Genomic DNA, 18918 nt, shown 5'->3' with positions numbered 1-18918 from the left:
ATATTCATCAGTTTCTGAATAATTATCCCCTACCTAAATTATAACAACTTACCCAATCCTTAAATTAACTAACTTCCACATATACCTAGAATGTATATATGATTGTGAATGCAGGGTTGTCCTCTATGGCTACATAAACGTACATTCACACCTTCTATTCTAAAATTGTATGATTCTAATATCATGAATAAATTTTGCACAAGGCCTTTCTGTGTCTATGATTAGATATATCCTTCATGAAGTATAAAATCTTACCTCTGCTTTATGTTTTTCTAGAATTCACATTTAGTTCCAGAAATCACTGGATGGCAGATTTAGAGCTGGAAGGAACCTTGGAGGCCATCCAGTCCAAAACTCTCATTTTACAGATGTGAAAACTGATGGCCAGGGAGGGAAAATACTTTGCCCAACATCGGACAGGTTGTAATCACCAGAGGCAGAATTTGAACACAAGTCCTTTTGATTACAGAGCCAGGCTCTGCCCATTGTACCATGCTATTATTAAGTATCTCATAGTTTAGAGCTTTGTAAGGTCTCCTTTCACATGAAGAAATTTTGAGAATTAAAAATAATTATATTTTAGAAGAGGTACAAATCTACAAACCAAAACCCTAGCTTTACCTTGATTCCTATGCTGGCTTACAATTTCCCTAAAGTTTTGAGTGCAAATATCTATGTTGGGCATTCCTGGAGCTCCTTGGGATTTAAATACTCAGCTTCAATGAGAAGAGCACAGGTCAATTCCCATAGGCTAAGCAGTCACGTGAAATTCTCCCCTCCCAACTCTGCTTTTTCAAAAATTTGCTAATAGATAATTAGGGCTTGCAGAAATAACTTGTTTTGGGGAGGGACATTTTCTTTTTCTCTTCCAGGTTTTTATACTGTAAACTGGGTGATGAGAAATGAAAGTCTTGAAAAATCAAGTTCTTCATGTATCTGCTATTTCTTATTGTTTCTATACATACTAACATGACACAAGGGTTTGTCTTTTTTTTTTTTCAAATTGTAGAAGGATGTGATAGTATTTACATACCAATTCTGGTTTTCCTTTTAGGGTTTCCATAACAAGATCATCATTCTCTCTAGGGGAATCACTGGCCGATTTACTTTTGCGTCCCGTCTTCATTTCGCTCTCGTTTTGACGGCCCTGAGTGACAGAGAATGTCACTCTCTCCTTGTCATAAGTGCACTCAGACAATGCTCAGACAATATTTGGGGGGTTAAAGAAGCACTTAGTTAAAAACAAAAACAAAACAAAACAAAAAAAAACAAAGAACAAAACCTTTCCAAGGGAGGCAGGGATTTTGGTTAATATCAGTTAAAAGCAGATTTCTGCAAGCCCTAGAATGACAACATGTTTAAAAAGCAAGTTTCAATATTAGAGTTTAACCATAAATGGCAAGTGTATCATGGTTCCTGATCTTCAACTACTGGTCTGGAGAAAGTGCACCTTCACTACCACAAGGCTACAGAATTGGTATTCTTGGTTTGACAATTACATTTTAAATTCATTTTCTAATTTCATTATTTAAGTCTACTTGAAAACCATAGAAATATGCTATGTATAACGTGACTGCTCAGAATACCATTTTTTCCATAGGTGTTTTAAAAGTCTGCCTTATTTACAAGCCATACAGCATGTTTGCAACATAATAGTAAACATTCTATACAAAGCCTCATGCACCTAGAATAAACAGTGCTCCTGAGATTTATTCAAGCCATAGTAAAGATAGGGAGAGTGATTTCGTATGATTTGATTAACTGCCAAAAAAAAAAAAAAGCTGAACCAAAAAGATATAAACACATTTGGTCCACACAAATATAACCCTCTTTCTCCAAGTTCAGATAGTATCAGCTGCAATATATAGGAACTAAGGGTATTATTTAAATCAAGTGAAGATTTATAAAAGATGGGCATACCTTCATTTTCCTGAGTCTTGATTTGTTATCATGACACCAAGCCAAACAAGTCATGGTCTCCTGTCTTTCCAAAGATTCTTCCACTTCTTTGGCTGTCAAGAACATCTCAATATTTACCAAGTCCTTAGAAGAAAGAAAGAAAGAAAGGATTCTCACTAAAATAGTAAAAAAAAAAAACCAAATACCCAGAAGCAAGAAGAAAACAAAGGTGGAGTTTGGAACATTATATGGAGTCCATTCCTAATCAACATTTTTCACTAGGTAGTAACAAACATCTTTTTTAAAATAATAAACTGAATAGTTTGATGAGGGAAATTATTTTAAGTCATGAATCTGTTATATTAATGTTTTGAACACATTTAATTAAGGTCATGCATTGTCTTTCTATTTTCTTTTTGCTGGGGTTTAAGAAAGGTAACATAGAAGTAAATTCAGGCTTGAGACTGACAAAGTCAGTTCATCATTTCACTTCACTGTTTCACAATATTCAAGGCTGGTAGGGCCTTTTAACTGCCCTTATTTTCCTCACATTTACCCTGCGCAAGGGGGATACAAGCATGAATTTTGTTTGACAGAAGAGGAACGTGTTAAGAAAAAAAGAGAAATGAATGATCCATGAGGACACAGCAAATTCCTGAGATGCTAGTTTATCCTCCATCTATGGCCTCAATGCTCAGCACTCACCATTTATTTCCGCTAGACTTGGCAGATCTTAACTCCTTGCTCAATGTTTTACTGGATGAATTTATTTAACCTCTGATGACAAAATTTTTACCATGGCCTGAATAACTCTCTCTCTTAGTAGGAGTACAGATAATAGATGACTTCACTCTGAATAAACAGGGAATCAAGGAATGCTGATTAAGCACCTACTATATACCATGTCTGGCACTGTAACTACAAAGATAATAAATAGAAGGAATTATATTCATGAATTTCTCTTTTTGATAAGTCAATAGATGTGCATTAAATGCTTGTTAACATAGAATGCAAATGTTTTCTTTGCAAAATGACCTACTAAACAAATCCAATAAATTAATCTTTTAAAAACCTCTCCTTAACAGCAAAGGTTCTGTGATTATTTAAGAAATAATTATAATTGAACACAGAATCTCACTGCATTATCTTTATTGTTATTGTTTTTTTTTCCCTAAGTGAACTGTGGCTTATAGGAATTTTAACCTTTGGGCAGTGTTATGTTTCCATGGGATCCTTCTTGCCCAAAGGGCAAATAAAACTAGTAAATGTGAACTTTTGTTTTCATGGGAGATAGTTTCATGTTGAAGAGAGCCTGGATGTTTCTCAAAATGGAGAATCAAGACCTTTTTGGAGGCAGCAATGGGTTGTGGAAAGTATATAGGATATCTAGTCAGAGGAGATGAGCTCAAATCCTAGTTCTACTTACTACTTGTCTGGCAGAACACCCACAAATCTCTCCAGGTCTTGATTTCCTAACTTGCAAAATGAGTGTTAGACTAAATAGGACTAGCTGTAATTTAGTCTAGGGTTATGCTAGCTCAAAATATGTAACTCTATGATCTCAGGCATTATCTGGTTCCCCCAGTCTCCAACTCAGCCAATTTCTCCCAATTATTATTATTTAAGACTCCATTCCACAGTTGGCTTGATGATCCTGTGAATTTTAAAACTATCCCACCCTAATCAGACCATTCTTTAGAAGATCTGATTTAGCTATTTCCTGATCAGTAACAATGGAGATACTTGGAATAACAGAATCAGGTCTTGGAAACTCTACATTTCTCCACTCTTATTAGTTTAACAAGATTTGGAAGGTCTGCATCAAACTCAAGATTTAATTATCTGAGGAAATGGCCTTCAACAGACATGTGCAGAAAAAACAGATCCCTGGGCTGTCCTAAGTCAAGCTAAACGATCATTGATACAGATGAGACGCAGGAAAGTGACGTAAAATGGTCCATATAAAGCACGTCACTTCCTCTCTCTTCCTCTTGCCCTGGAGAGGCCTCTGATTGACGGTGTGCTAGGAGTTTCAACATCTTGGAGTGTTGGTGGTGAGTTTTGCCCTTGAGTTGATTCAGGTTCAGGCATCTTAGCTGAGCCCCTTTGGAGGTCAGGCTGATTCTTTCCTCTTTCACACTAAAACGCTTACTTTCTAGATCTCCTAATCTTCCTGCCCAATACTAGCCCCTTCCTTCTTCTTAATCTCTTCCACTATATCAATTAAATAACCATAAAATTTCCAGCTGAGTTTGAGTGTTTCATTAGGATTTTATGAATAAAATCCTTAGCGACCAAATATAATTATTACATTCAGTCTCAACCATAATTTTAACCCTTACAATCCCTAAAACTTGTCTCTGTATTCTTCTTTCTAAGCTTTGACATTGGGCCTATGCTTAGTCCATAAAACTTTTGCTAGGAAATCTTATACATTACAATTGCTAACAGCAGCAGGACATAGAAATCATGCTTTGTTATAGGGTATCATCATCTATGGTCACTTATAGGTTTGAACATTCTTTGACTCCAATATTCTACAAAATTGCATAGAATTTGACAATATTCTATCAATTCAATGTAAAATCCTTTAACTGTTTACTGTATCATTTCAATTGTATGCCATGTTGCCAGCTGAAACTCAATATGCTAAAAACCAGATTCAACATCTCATTCTGCCCCCACTCCAAATTCTTCCATCTCTCTCTTAAAGAATTGCCCATTTCTTTCCAATTGGTTATCATCTTACCTCTTTCATGCAGTCTATATCCAAACAGTGACCAAATCATCTCAATTCTACCATAATATGGCAAACACTAGAGTCAGCAAGTTGGTCAAGAAGAATGTGTTTATTAAGCACCTACTAAATTCCAAGAATTGTGCAAAGTAGTAGAGGTAGAAATAAAGCCAGAGTTAGATCCTGCTCTCAAGGAGTGAACAGTACAGTGGGGGAGATGCCCCCACTTGTATATATACGACCATGTGGTATAAGATACAGACATGATAAATTTGGGGGAATCTTAGCTAGGCCTCTCTAGGCTGCATGCTGGGCTTCTCTTATAATATCCCAACTCCTCCCTCTGACGCTGTCAGTCCTGCAATTCACATGCCAAAGGGATACTCTGTCCAACTAGCTTCTCCTTCTGATTGGATGGCATTTTCTAGAGCCTCCACTTAAAGATGGCACCCAGGCTAACCATGTCTCACTCCTCTGAAGGTTGCACTCTGGACTTTCTTTCTGCTTATTCCCAGTACTTGGCCTGTGCCTGGAATTTAATATATGTTTGCTGATTGACTGAAAGAAGCCAGGAAGTTGAGGAGTCAGAGATAACAGAGAACTGATAGGCCCTGGGGTCAATCTAGTGAAAATGTACACATAAGGAAATGGAATGCATTAGGTAAGGAACAGCAAGGAGGTTGGAATCAATGAGTGATGGGTGTATAGAGACTAGTAAAGTCTATAAAGAATAGATGTCAAACAGAAGTTCTTTCTTTGATCCTTGAAGTGATAGGGAACGTCTAGAATACGCTGAGCAGGGAGATGATATAGTCAGGTTTGTGCTTTAGGAAGGCATATGGACAGCAGGGTACTGGACTGGAGTAGGGAATACTTGAGACCAAGATTATTACTGTAGTCCAAAGAGTGACATGATGAGGATTTGTATTAGGATGATAGAAGTATCAGAGGAGAGAAAGGAGCATATAAGAGAGTTGCGGTTAAGATAGAATAGATAAGACTTGGCAATGGATAAAACTGAATGTGGGGAGTGAGGGAAGAAATGACATTATTTTCATCACATCTCTTTTTTATGATTTCTTTCATTCATTTTGCCACAAACTTTGTCCAGCACCTCATTTCCAGAGGGCTACAATGGTCTCCCAACTAGTATCTTAAGACTCTAGTTGGTGTTCCTCCTTCAATCCATCCTGCTCTTTATCACCAAATTAATCTTTCTAAAATGCTGCTTTGACATCATTCCCTCATTCCAAAATTTTCAAGACTGCCTAAAGATAGAAAAAAAAACTCCAAAATCTTTTGCTTGATCTAATCTCTTACAGCCTACATTATTCTCTGGGCTGGCCACTGCCCCACAGCGAAGGGCACTCCCAAATTCTTTTCTTTTGCATACACCATCAACCCATGAAGATGTCCATCCCTCTCATTTTCATTTATCTCAGCTCCATCCATCTTTAGAAACCTATATCAAGTCTTTTGTGAAGGCTTTCCTAATTTCAGCCTGAGAATTGCTGCCTCTGCTAGATGACTTGTCTTGGTCACTGCTGGTATCACTTTTAAATCACTAATAATCAGGGCAAAGTCTGGTTTTATGCATTGTCTTGTCTCCCCCACAAGGTGGAAAACTCAATGAAGTGTCACATTTCTTAGTATCTTCTACATCACTAAGCACAGTCCCTTATATAAAAATGATGCCCAAAAGAGGCCATATAATTCATAAAACAATTATGTTTATGGTAAAGAATAGAATTTATATTTGATGAGGAATCCTTGTACTAAGTTTCAGTATCTGAACGGTCTTGTCTAGCTCTGTGCTATTTTATCCATCAATCCAATAAATATTTACTCAATACCTACTGTTATGCTCAGTATTGTTGTAGGAACCACCAGGTATATATAAAGATACTTAAAGAAGGCTTTAACATAGATTATAGGTTTAGAGCTAGAAGGAGCTTTAGAAGCCTTTGTTACACAGATAAGTAAATTGAAGCCTAGAGAGTTTAAGTGATTTGCCCATGGTCACACAGCTAGTAAGAACCAGGACCAAGATATGAATTCCAGACCTTCCTGACTCCAAATCTGGTGCTCTATTTACTAAAATGATCTGCTTCTTCCATACAGCCACTTAAGGGCTGCCATTGTGTAGGAAGACCAGATCAAAGAACAGAAATTGCAGACTTGGGTCAGAATCTCTGTTCTAATATTGATTTTCCATGTGACTAGATTATAGTCATGCCAGACTGAAGAGAAAGCACCTAGGTATCCCTGTGTCTACTATGATTTAGATCCTTGTGCTTCATTTTTTTGTGTACATCTTGCATCACCAATCAATTCAAGCTTTGTAAGCTACACATCTGCTTTGTAAACTAAAAGTTATATAAGTTATTCTTTGTAGCATTAACTGACATTCACAGTGGGCATTTAACTGCCTTTAGGCCTTACCTGACTTTTCAAGACACTAAAGAAAACATTCAAATTAAGAAATAAGATGCTGTTACTACAAAACTATACTTGGTGGCTTCTTATCCATGTTTTTTTAATAGCATAAAGTAGGTTAGGAGATGGATCCCCAGAATAATGGAAAAACACAATTTTGTAATCAGGAGTCATAAATTTGAGGTCTGTCATGGGCACTTACTAGTTAGCTGGCTGCTTTAGAGTTTGAGTTTCCTCATCTGTAAAATGGGGATAAATGATACCTATGGCATTGAACTCACATGGTAATTGTAAAGGAGTGCTTTACAAACCTTAAAGTATTTTGGATATGGGAGTAGTTACTTTTCTTGGTATTATAATGGTTAAGAAGTCTTTTACAACATATGACTGGATACCACTCAGTCAAAGTAAACCATTAATGTGGCATACACATAAAAGGATTTCTGTAGCCTATGGATGAAAAATATTTTATTGCATTTGTAGTATAGTATTCATTAAAAATGAATCACATGAGGGGCAGCTAGATAGCACAGTGGAGAGAGCATCAGATCTGGAGTCAGGAGAACCTAGATTCAAATCTGGCCTCAGATACTTTCTAGCTGAGTCACTTAGTCCAGTTGTTTAGTCTTTGTCATTCCTCTGTCTTAGAATTGATGCTAAGTCAGAAGAGTTAAAAAAAAAAAAAGATCATTTGGGGACCTCCTAATTCTCTTGTCAGTCCTTAGTCAGAAAGGTGGCCTCATGTGTCACCTAATCCTAGCCCCTTGTGTTAGAGAGGAAGACAATGATGCTCCATGAAGGTGAAGGGACTTGGCCCAAGGATACAAAGGTCTACATACCAAAGGTGAGCTGGGATTCCAGTTATAGATCTTTCCCTGAATTCATCAACAGATACAACCTCCTTCAAAATGTCCTCTTCAAGAGTGAAGAATAGCATTTTTTATATGCCTGCATGGCATGTACTTCTGATTCCTCTAGAAGGGAAATCCTTGCTGCCTGAATGTTTCAATATGGCAAGTAGCTTTGACACCAAATGAGAACTAACCATCTCTTAGCCAAAGGGAGACAATGACAAGATGACTATTTTAATAATTTGCCATTAAAAGAAAAATCCCAAGAAGTTATTCCTCATTATTCTTCAGCACATTTAGAAACTGTCCACTTGGAAACAGAAGGACACTAGTGTCATAACAATGGTGTAATCGCCTTATCCTATTCACTAAGTCTCTAGAGAAGGAGCCAGTGATACAACATTAAAATTCTATTTCCTTGAGTGACAATACATACCCCACAGGAAGTGGAAAAGCCTCTGACAAATTCAACCTAACATTCGCCTGCCTGGGGGCAAACCTTTAATAGAGCCTGTATAGATAGCTTCATATGGTAATTCACTGTGAGCTTTCTGTATTCAGAGACAAAGTCAAAATGTGACTGAATATACAAATTTTCAAGACACAGAAGCACAGGTTATTAAAGGATTTCTTCATATACTTGTAGTGAAAAGACTCAGAGAGGTGTTTTCAAACTAAGATGAACTGAATCCATTTTGAACTGGCATCCCCAGAGATTATTCTGAGCTGTATAAATGTGTCACGCTGTGACAGCTCATACTTAAGAGGGGGTAAAAAAAACAACACTCAGTGGGGAACTGCACAATTCAATGTACTGCAAAAACACAATAATCCAAGTGCTAAGAATATTTGTATTAACATAAAAATGAACTTGTTCCACCAAATTTAAAGTGTATGTATTTTCTAAAGTAGGGTACTGTAAACCATACAATTGAAATATGCTGAATATGACAGATATTCAGAATAACTCCAAAATGAACAAAGATGCTGTCAGCAAAAGATGGTATTTTAGCTGTTTAAAGAGAACAGTTGAAAATACTAGGACAATTGAAATTTTAGTTTCTGTTGCTTCAAGTGCTATCTAGAGATTTTCTTTTTCCCTTTGGATGAGAAGAGGGAGGGTTGATAAGAAGTGGTTTCAGTTTCATTATTATTAATAATACCTGTATAAATATCAGTTTTAATGGTTCATGAAGAGCTTTATATACATTATATTAATTTGATCCTAATATTTCCCTGTAAAATAAGTACCCAAGGCATTATCTGCATTTGGCAGATATAACAATAGACTCTGAGAGTCTAAGTATCTTACCCATGGTCAGTCATGCAATTAGGATCATTGGTAGGATTTGGAACCAAATTTTCTGACTCCAATTCCAGTACTATCATACTATCGTTCAACATATGTCTTAAAAATATAATTCTATCAGGTAACATGATCATATTAAGTTTCATGCAAGTAGTGATGAATTGTCACTGGCTGTTGATATAAAGATTCAGAATAGTAGGGAACCACTCCTTCCTAAAAAAACTGTGTCTTCTTTTACCATATATTCAAGTTCTTCAGGGCAGCTTCTTGAAGATATTGAAGACTGTCCTTTCCAGTGGGAAGAGACAGGTTTTTCTATAAATAATTCCTGATGGGCTGCCTCCTCTTCTCTTGTTTCATCAAGAATATGGGTCTATTAAGGAAAGACACTTTTAGCTATAAACACTGCTAGTCATCACTGCTGTTTGCTGCACTTAAAATATTTAAGTTTTTTGGTTTCTTAATAAAAGATGTTCAGGAGGCTCAGTACCAACAGGGATAGCAGATCCTTTTCCAGACCATTCAACATTTTTTAAATCAAAGAATTTTATTTCTTAAAAACAAAACAAAACACAACAACAGAAAGTCTTGTTAGTTTTATTTTCTTTCCACCTACTTTAGGTTTCACAAAGAAAAAGAAAATGACCAACATGATGTAGGGACAAAAACACCGGTCAACTCAGGGCACTGGACTAATTCTATTAAAGAATTTATTTCTTGATATCACCAATAATTTCGTTAATTATGAATTCTATTTTTTTTAGTTTAAGCATATAGTATAAATTAATACGATGATTTAATTTCTACCTTGGTTTGGCTAATTTTTATGTTTCTTATTGTAAGCATGATAAACAGCTGAAAAGAAGCATGTTGATTTCATTAATAACAATAAAAGATGCAGGCTAATTGTTAATGTATTATGTTTTTGAATGTGTATATCATGAATATCATTTTTTCCCCTTAGGGAAAGCATATTTAACGAGTGAACACTGAAAAACTGTATAAAATTCACTATGCAGCAGCAAGTAGAAATCCATAGAAGAATAAATCAATTGGCTTAAAAGGCATGGTAAGAAGCTGGATTAGGGCCACTTTTTAACAAGTATCTAGAAGGATCATCAAATACCCAAACCAAGCCAACCAGCAGAATACAAGAACGAGATTCTTTGGTCTCAATGGCACAGGGTAACCAAGCAAAAAGAAAGAAAAGCCACTAGGTCATCTCTCTCTATAGCATTTTTAGAAATAATAATTAAATCAGACCATAAAAGGAGTCCTTGTTTCCTATAACAAGCTAGAGATTACTATTAGAGATTTAAATTGCCTCATATTTCCTTAGGCCTCAATTAAAGTTGTCAAAATACAGATCAAATTCTAGTACACAAAATCCACTAGAAAAAAAAATACTGTATATAAAAAAAAATACTAGTAAAAAAATATTTTTCTCAAACAATATTAGCTATAAGAACTGTCCATCTAAATGCCAGGGAAGAAGGGAAAGAGGAGACAACCTAAAGGAAGAGCTCACAGTTTAGGTAATATAAGTTGTGCCCTAACATTACTCATATTCTACACAAATACAACTATAATACATAACATACATGTTAATTTGATAAATCCATACTCTACTAGGGATGGAAGTATTCTAATAAAATGTGAAGCTGTTGCTAACTAGGGGATGAGGGATTGTTTGGTGGATAAGGATGCCTTTGTATTGATTTTTAAAGGATGGGTAGGAATTCAATAGGGGAAAAGGACATTCTTGGCAAAAGCTTAGCTATACAGAGGATGGAAGTGTATAGGGCATGATCAGGGACAGAGGGTAGTTTAAATGTTGCCTAACAAAAATCTACAAGTCACCCAGGGTTGCAACTTAGATGTCATCCATAACTCTTCACTCTCTCACCCCATATATTCAATTTGTTGCCAAATAAGGGCAATTCTATGTTAGTGATATTTTCTCTTGTGTATATATACACTCCTTCTGTTCTCTGTCTCTACCATCATCCTGGTTCTGGCCTTTATCATCTCATGCCTGGACTACTGCTATAGTCTTCTGGTTGGTGTCCTTATCATAAGGCTTTTCCCTTGAAAAGTGGTCTATCTTCTACTGACTGACCATGCCACCCCATTTCTATTGGAATTCCTCTCAAAATGGCTTTTTTTTTAACCTTTTTGATCAAATATAAAATTCCCTGTCTTTCAAAGTCCCTCATAATCTGAACCAATCCTCTCTAGTCTTCTTATACATTACATGAACCCCTCCCCAACCATGTGTGATTCTATACAGTGAAAATGGTCTTCTTGCTGTTCCTTGGAATAAGACATTTCATCTCTCTTGAAGCTGGGTGTTTTCCTTAGCGTGTTTACTATGCAGGGGATGCATCTCCCTCCTCATCTCCACCTTCTTATCTCCTTTGAACCTCAGATGATTAAAATCCCACTTTCAGTGGAAAGGCTTTCTTGTTCCCTCTTAATTCTGTTGCCTTTCTTCTGCTGACTACTTATCTTGTACATAGCTTATTTGTACAATTATTTGCATGTTGTTTTTTCATTAGATTGCAAACTACTTGAGAGATAGGACTGTCTTTTAAATTGGGCTTACCACAATGTCTGACACTTAGATAGGTGCTTAATAATATTTATTGACTGATTAGATTATCCAGAATGGATGACATCACTCAAACATGGTCAAACCTGACTGTAATTTGCTTAAAATAAAGAAACTATAATCAAACCATTAGCTATAATAGAAATGGCTAGCTTGACAACAACAAATAAAACAGATTTTCAAAAGGGAAGGAGAATATGAGTCTCCCAATTTGAGGGGGAGAGGGGACTTCAGAGGCTGCTGAGCTGAACTCAAACACCAGAAGTCCTCACAGCAATAAACACAACAAGTCGCTGGCCAGCATCTGCTAGAGGACCTCAAAGGAGAAAAAACCCACCATTCCTCCATTCTACTTGAAGACAGTTCTGTTGGGAAAGTTAAACATTACCTGTCTTCTCTGTGATTTCCAGCTGCTATTTTCCTGGTTCTGCTCTTAGGGACTAGTCAAAACGAGGCTCTCTAAAATGTTCCTCCTACTCCTCACCAGCCACCATGGCCATCTTTCCTTGGAGAATCTCCATTCTCTGGAATGGTTGCCCTGCCTATCTGGCCCATTTCTTAGGGAGTCCATAGCTCCACTTCACTGTACTTGCTCTTTAGACACCTTCATCATCTTAAACCTGTGAAGGCAATGAATTGACTAAACATTAAGCTAGGAAGTCCTGAGTTCAAATCTTGCCATGAGACACTTATTAACTGGGTTACCTAAGGAAAGTCCCTTTACCATTCTCAGTTTTGGTTTCCTCATTTATAAAACTGGGTAACAATACCTCCTGCACACCTATATTTAGAATGGACAGAATCTGGTTTAGGTAAATACAATTCATAGAACGGTATTTTCTATTTTCATATGATGAAAAACTTTAAATAACATGAACCCAAATATTCAAGACCCCCCCAAGTTCCCTAGAACTGATGATCCTTCCAAAGACTTTAAAGAGATTTCCTATTTTGATCATCGCATGAAACTGTCCATAATAGAGCCCCAAAGTTGACATCAAAAGGGAATTAATGTATCAGTATTTTGTGTTTTATCCATTTATTAAATTGAACTCCACAAGGGAAAGAACAATGACATCTAAAACTCTATACTTAAGGGAGCCCTGTGTTGGTCTGTACATACACTATTTTGGAAATGTCTGCTGAATTCCAAAGTTTCTTCCCCTTCAAATGCATTTTTTAAGAGGACATTGGGCCAGGATAAATTAAGTTCAATTTTCTAAATGCCCGATGAGGAGCAACTTTTTAATTGCAATTATCCCAAGAGCCATGAAAGTCTTATGCCACTGTTGGTCTAACAGGTCTATTAGCTCAAACTGAGGCAGGCAATGAAATGTATAAAATTTCTGAGGCACAGGAGGGAAGTCCCTGATGGCTCCAGTTACAATGATTAGAGTTTATTAAGCCTAAATAAACAAGGATTGGGTTGCCCCAAATAATAAAGAAGGAAATACAACAACCAGAATTAGAAGTTCTAAGTGCAAAAGATTATTTAATGTAGTGCAAAATTCAATAAACTTGACTTTTAGTGAGCTCCTATTATGGGGGGATCTCTGTGCTTAAAAAATGTTCAAAAATGAAAAATTAATATTCTCTGTCTAGAAGGAAATAAACAGGTAAACAGGGGATATATACATATATACAATGTAGAATGCGACAAAAACGAAGAGACTGAAGGGGTAAATGCTCTAGGAAAATCTGAGGTGGAAAATATCACTTTTAGCTAGAGGGGATAAGGGAAGGCATCACAGAAGGTAGAGTCGGAGCTGAAACTTGAAGGAAAAGATTCCAAAGATTTTTTTCCCTTTTGGAACAGGCTTGCTGCTAAAAGAAATGTTTTTTAAAAATTATGTTCTCCTCTAAAATTGCTGCTAATTCTTTGTACCAAGTCCAACAGCTACAAGAGAGAAAGTTTGCTTATGCATATTGGAAGGGGATTGTGCACATTTGATACATGAGGGTAGTATATTTTATAGAAAGAGTCAAGTCATAGTAATAATTCAATTATATTTCAACCCCAGCTACTTGGAAATCACACAAGAACTAGGAAGGAAGAAATAACAGCTTCTTAGGAGCCAATACAGATGTCATGCAGTCTTGGCATTAATGATGTCTGCTCCAATTCTTAACAAGCATAGGAATTACTTAGATTTTGTTTCCTTTTACTTTAACATGGCTTACAAATTGTTTATTCTAAATATAGAAAAGATTAGAAGCAAGAAATTAAAAAGGGAAGGAAGGCAGAGATACTGAAAAATAGTAGAAAAGAAATTCTGAGAATAGACATAGGAATTCCAAAGAGACAACAATCTGGGACCATTTAGTGCAGATAAATGGCACTACATCACCCTGAATATATCATGGTGTAATACCACAGTAAAACCTGAAGTTTCTAATTATTTAGTTTTAACAAGTAGGATCCATTATGTTAAATATGTTTATTTATAAAGGCAGAGGATTGTGTAATACTTTTCATACTAAACAGTTAAAATAAAGTTTTTGATGATTAAGGAGTTTTCTTAAAAACATTAACTGCTCATAGGTAGGACGAGCCAATATAATAAAAATGACAATCCTACCCAAAATTATCTATTTAGTGCCATACCCATTGAACTTCCAAAAAATTTTTTTACTGAATTAGAAAAAAGCCACAATAAAGTTCATTTGGAAGAACAAAGGACCAAGAATATCCAGGGAAATAATGAAAAAAAAAAAAACACAAAGGAAGTTGGCCTTGCAGTCCCAGATCTCAAACTATAGTATAAAGCAGTGGTCATCAAAACAATTTGGTACTGGCTGAGGGACAGAAAGGAGGATCAGTGGAATAGACTTGGGGTAAGTGACCTAAGCAAGACAATCTATGACAAACCCAAAGACCCCAGCTTTTGGGAAAAAAATCCACTATTTGATAAAAACTGCTAGGAAAATTGGGAGACAGTGTGGGAGAGATTAGGTTTGGATCAACACCTCACACCCTACACCAAGATAAACTCAGAATGGGTGAATGACTTGAACAAAAATAAGGAAACTATAAATAAATTAGGTGAGCAAAGAACAGTATACATGTTAGACCTTTGGGAAGGGAAAGATTTTAAAACCAAGCAAGACATAGAAAGAGTCACAAAATGTAAAATAAATAATTTGGACTACATCAAATTAAAAAATTTTGGAACAAACAAAACCAAATCAGAAGGGAAGCAATAAATTGGGAAACAATCTTCACAACAAAAACCTCAGACAAAGGTTTAATTACTCAAATTTACAAAGAGTTAAAGGTATCACCTCACACCAGCAGACTGGCTAACATGACAGCAAAGGAAAGTCATGAATGCTGGAGGGAATGTGGCAAAGTTGGGACATTAATTCATTGCTGGTGGAGTTGTGAATTGATCCAACCATTCTGGAGTGCAATTTGGAACTATGCCCAAAGGGTAATAAAAGACTGTCTGCCCTTTGATCCAGCCATAGCACTGCTGGGTTTGTGTCCCAAAGAGATAATAAGGAAAAAGACTTGTACAAGAACATGCACATAGCTGCGCTCTTTGTGGTGCCCAAAAATTGGAAAATGAGGGGATGCCCTTCAATTGGGGAATGGCTGAACAAATTGTGGTATATGTTGGTGATGGAATACTATTGCGCGAAAAGGAATAATAAAGTGGAGGAATTCCATGGAGACTGGAACAACCTCCAGGAAGTGATGCAGAGCGAAAGGAGCAGAACCAGGAAAACATTGTACACAGAGACTAACACACTGTGGTACAATCGAACGCAATGGACTTCTCCATCAGTGGCAATGCAATGTCCCTGAACAATCTGCAGAGATTTATGAGAAAAAACACTATCCATAAGCAGAGAACAAACTGTGGGAGTAAAAATGACGAGGAAAGGCAAGTACTTGACTATAGGTGCTGAGGGGATATGATTGAAGAAAGACTCTAAATGAACACCCTAATGCAAATACCAACAATGTGGAAATGGGTTCGGATCAAGGACACATGTGATACTCAGTGGAATCACGCGTTGGTTATAGGAGGGGTGGTGGAAAAGAAAATGATCTTTGTTTCCAATGAATAATGTTTGGAAATGACCAAATAAAATAATGTTTAAAAGAAAAAAATATATAATTTGTTCAGTTAAACAACAGAAGATATAACTAGATTATCCCTTTGTACCTGTGAAAGTTTATAATTTTTTTACCTTTTGGAATAGGTTTGCTGTTAAAAGAAATGTTTTTATAAAAATTATTTTTTTCTCTAAAAGTGCTGCTAATTCTCTGTACCAAGCCCAACAGCTGCAAGAGAGAAAGGGTACTTGAATTAAGAAGACTGTCTTTCAACACAATTAAGCAATGAAAGATGTATTTAAATGACATTACTAAAAGGCAAATTCATTTTCCATTGTGACTGAACTAGACTTGTAAGAGAATAATATCTAGGTAAAGGTCAGTTTTTGAAGAAAAAAATAGGGTAGATATTGCATTAAACATTACTTCTATTTAAACAGGAAGCTGAGTAATGTTTAAATAACAAGTTAGAAATACAAAGAATAAAAAATGTTAAATTTAATATGAAGTGAATTTCTAAGCTTTTTGAACAGGTTTCAACTAGCTACAAAGAAAGGTTTAATAAACCTCTACCATTCATAATAGGGGACTTAAATATACACATTGACAGCCCCCCAATCAATCAATCTTAGCTCCCATGACCTATACCTTCACCCCTCCTCAATCACACATATGTACTGCCACATTTACCTACTCAACATGACTCAAATATTTGGCTTCTGTTCAGAACTCTTCAATCAAAAACCACTTAACAAGGATTTATTAAATGTCCACTATATGTCAAATTCTTTTAGAAGTGTTAGAGATAAAAAGAAAAAAAATGAAACAGTTTCTTCCTATGGGATACCTACATTTTGCAGGGGAAAAGGTATATTTAAAATAAACATAAGATGAAAGATAAATTTTTTTTTCCCTGTGGGGACAGAGGCAGAGGTGAGGAGAGAAGTCCTAGAAACAGGGACAAAGAACAAGAAAGGCCTCATGTAGGACCTGATGTAGGGAGTCAAGCTTTGATGAAACTAGAGGTCCTAAGAGGCAAAAGAAAGGGGGCTAGTTGGAAAGCTCTCTTCAAGGAAGTACTTAGTCATGCTGGAAGTGAGAAATGAAGATAAAAGGCATTCCAGACATTGAAGGCATATTATGTAAAGGCAAAGAAATGGAAAAAACATTAAAAAAAAAAGTTTGGCTGTATCATAAGAGTAGGGAAAGGAGGGACATCCTGGTAAACATGGCTGCAATCTAGACGTGAATTGCTTCCTCTACGCGGCACCGAACGAAATAGACTAACTCAAAAGAGCATAAAAATCATCTTTGGAAAAATGGAGGGAATCTCCAGTACCCTACAGAAACAAAGGTAGGTGGGGTTTGAAAATTGCCACACTATAAGGCGGAAAAGCTTGCACAAAAACATGAACTGAGCCACCATTCTGCCCCCACCTCCCCCACTGAACCAGAGTAGGGGATCAGAGTGCTCACCGGGACAGCGAGTGAGTGAGTGAGGAACATCTCTGTCTGGGGGAGGGGAAGCACACCAGGGTCCCTGAGATCTAAAGACTGCTAGGAAACGACCTCTCAGGGTGGTTTCACAGGAGAACCCTGTACACTGGAGAGTGCACAGATGGCGGCTTCCTTGAAAACTGTGAAAAGTGAGGAATCTCAAGAGTCTGTAAAAATTGTCTAAGGCCAAAGCTTTGCACCTTGCTGTAGTGAGGGGGGAGGGGAGCAAACCAGGATCCCTGGAAGCTGACTGGGAATACCAGAGATCCACCCCTCAGAGCGGTTTTACAGGAGATTCTTGTGCATGGGTGAGAAGAGATCACAGAGCACAGGGGCGGACGCGCTGAGCACGGGGGGCAGGCGCACGGAGCACGGGGGCGGGCGCAATAACAAACCTCGGAGGCTGGGAAGAACTAGTCTGAGGCAACCTAAATCCACAGAAAACCTGCCCATATCACCAGGACCACTGACCAAAAAGGAAAGGGGGAAAATAACCACCAAAGGGATGGCTCACATGGCCCAAAATAAAGCCTCCAAGAAGAAATGGAAAAAAATGAATATAGAAAACTTTTATGATGTGAGTTCCCAAGGAAAAGAAAAGAAAGATGATGAAATCCAAAAAAATCAAAACATGCCCCCCAAAATGGAAATTATCCACAAGCTCTGGAAGAACTCAAATTGGGGCTTATCCAAAACATGAAAACTTTCTGGAAAGAAAAATGGGAGAAAGAGGTCAGCAGTTTGATAGACAGGACTTCACAATTAAAGAAAGAACTGGAAGTCTCTAACAAAAGGGTAGAACAAGCTAAAAAACAAATCCAGTCCCGAAAGACCAGAAATAAGCAAATAGAAGACAGTGAAGTTGCAAAACAGCAAGAATTAATAAAGCAAAGCCAAAAAATTAATGAATTAGAAGAAAACATAGAATATATCTCTGACAAGGTGACAGACCAGGAAAACAGAGGAAGGAGAGACAACCTGAGAATCATCGGTCTGTCTGAAAAAAACAGAGATGAACAAAAACCTTAATGCTATACTACAGGAGTTTATAGAAGAAAATTGCCCACATGTTCTGGAGCAAGGGGACAAAATAGAAACAGAAAGGGTTCATAGAAAACCCTCTAGACTAAATCCCCAAAAGACAACCCCCAGGAATATAATCACCAAATTCAAGAGCTTCCAAGTTAATGACAAAATGCTACAAGAAGAGGAGCTTCAGATATAGAGGGGCCCCCATAAGGATCACACATGACTTAGCAGCTAACACGCTAAGAGACCTCAAAGCATGGAACACGATATTTAAAAAAGCAAGAGAGCTGGGTCTCCAACCAAGAATCAACTACCCAGCAAAACTGACTATATACTTCCAGGGGAAAGTATGGGTATTCAACAAAATAGAAGATTTCCAAGTATTTGCTAAGAACAGACCAGAACTTAGTGGACAATTTGATATCCAATCACAGAAAGCAAGAGAAACATGAAAAGGTAAATATGAAAAAAGGGAAAAGGAGAAAA

General features: G+C 36.9%; 1 protein-coding gene across 3 annotated transcripts in view; it reads right to left on the bottom strand.

Moving 5' to 3' along the window:
* MAEA (macrophage erythroblast attacher, E3 ubiquitin ligase) overlaps window positions 1–18918 on the bottom strand; it is a 181907-nt gene that overhangs the window by 53158 nt on the left and 109831 nt on the right. For 2 of the 3 annotated variants that reach the window (XM_016423369.2, XM_056803649.1), the window contains 2 exons: window positions 1921–2043; window positions 1034–1147 (listed from right to left, as the gene is read on the bottom strand). In XM_016423369.2, the coding sequence (XP_016278855.1) occupies window positions 1034–1147; window positions 1921–2043 (237 nt within the window). The remainder of the gene's footprint in view (window positions 1–1033; window positions 1148–1920; window positions 2044–18918) is intronic. The other variant, XM_001365447.4, reaches the window with a different exon arrangement.

The sequence above is a fragment of the Monodelphis domestica genome, chromosome 6 (genome assembly GCF_027887165.1).
Source record: "Monodelphis domestica isolate mMonDom1 chromosome 6, mMonDom1.pri, whole genome shotgun sequence".
Classification (NCBI taxonomy): domain Eukaryota; kingdom Metazoa; phylum Chordata; class Mammalia; order Didelphimorphia; family Didelphidae; genus Monodelphis; species Monodelphis domestica.
The sequence above is the reverse complement of the archived record's forward strand: the minus strand, read 5'-3'. Positions and strand labels throughout refer to the sequence as shown.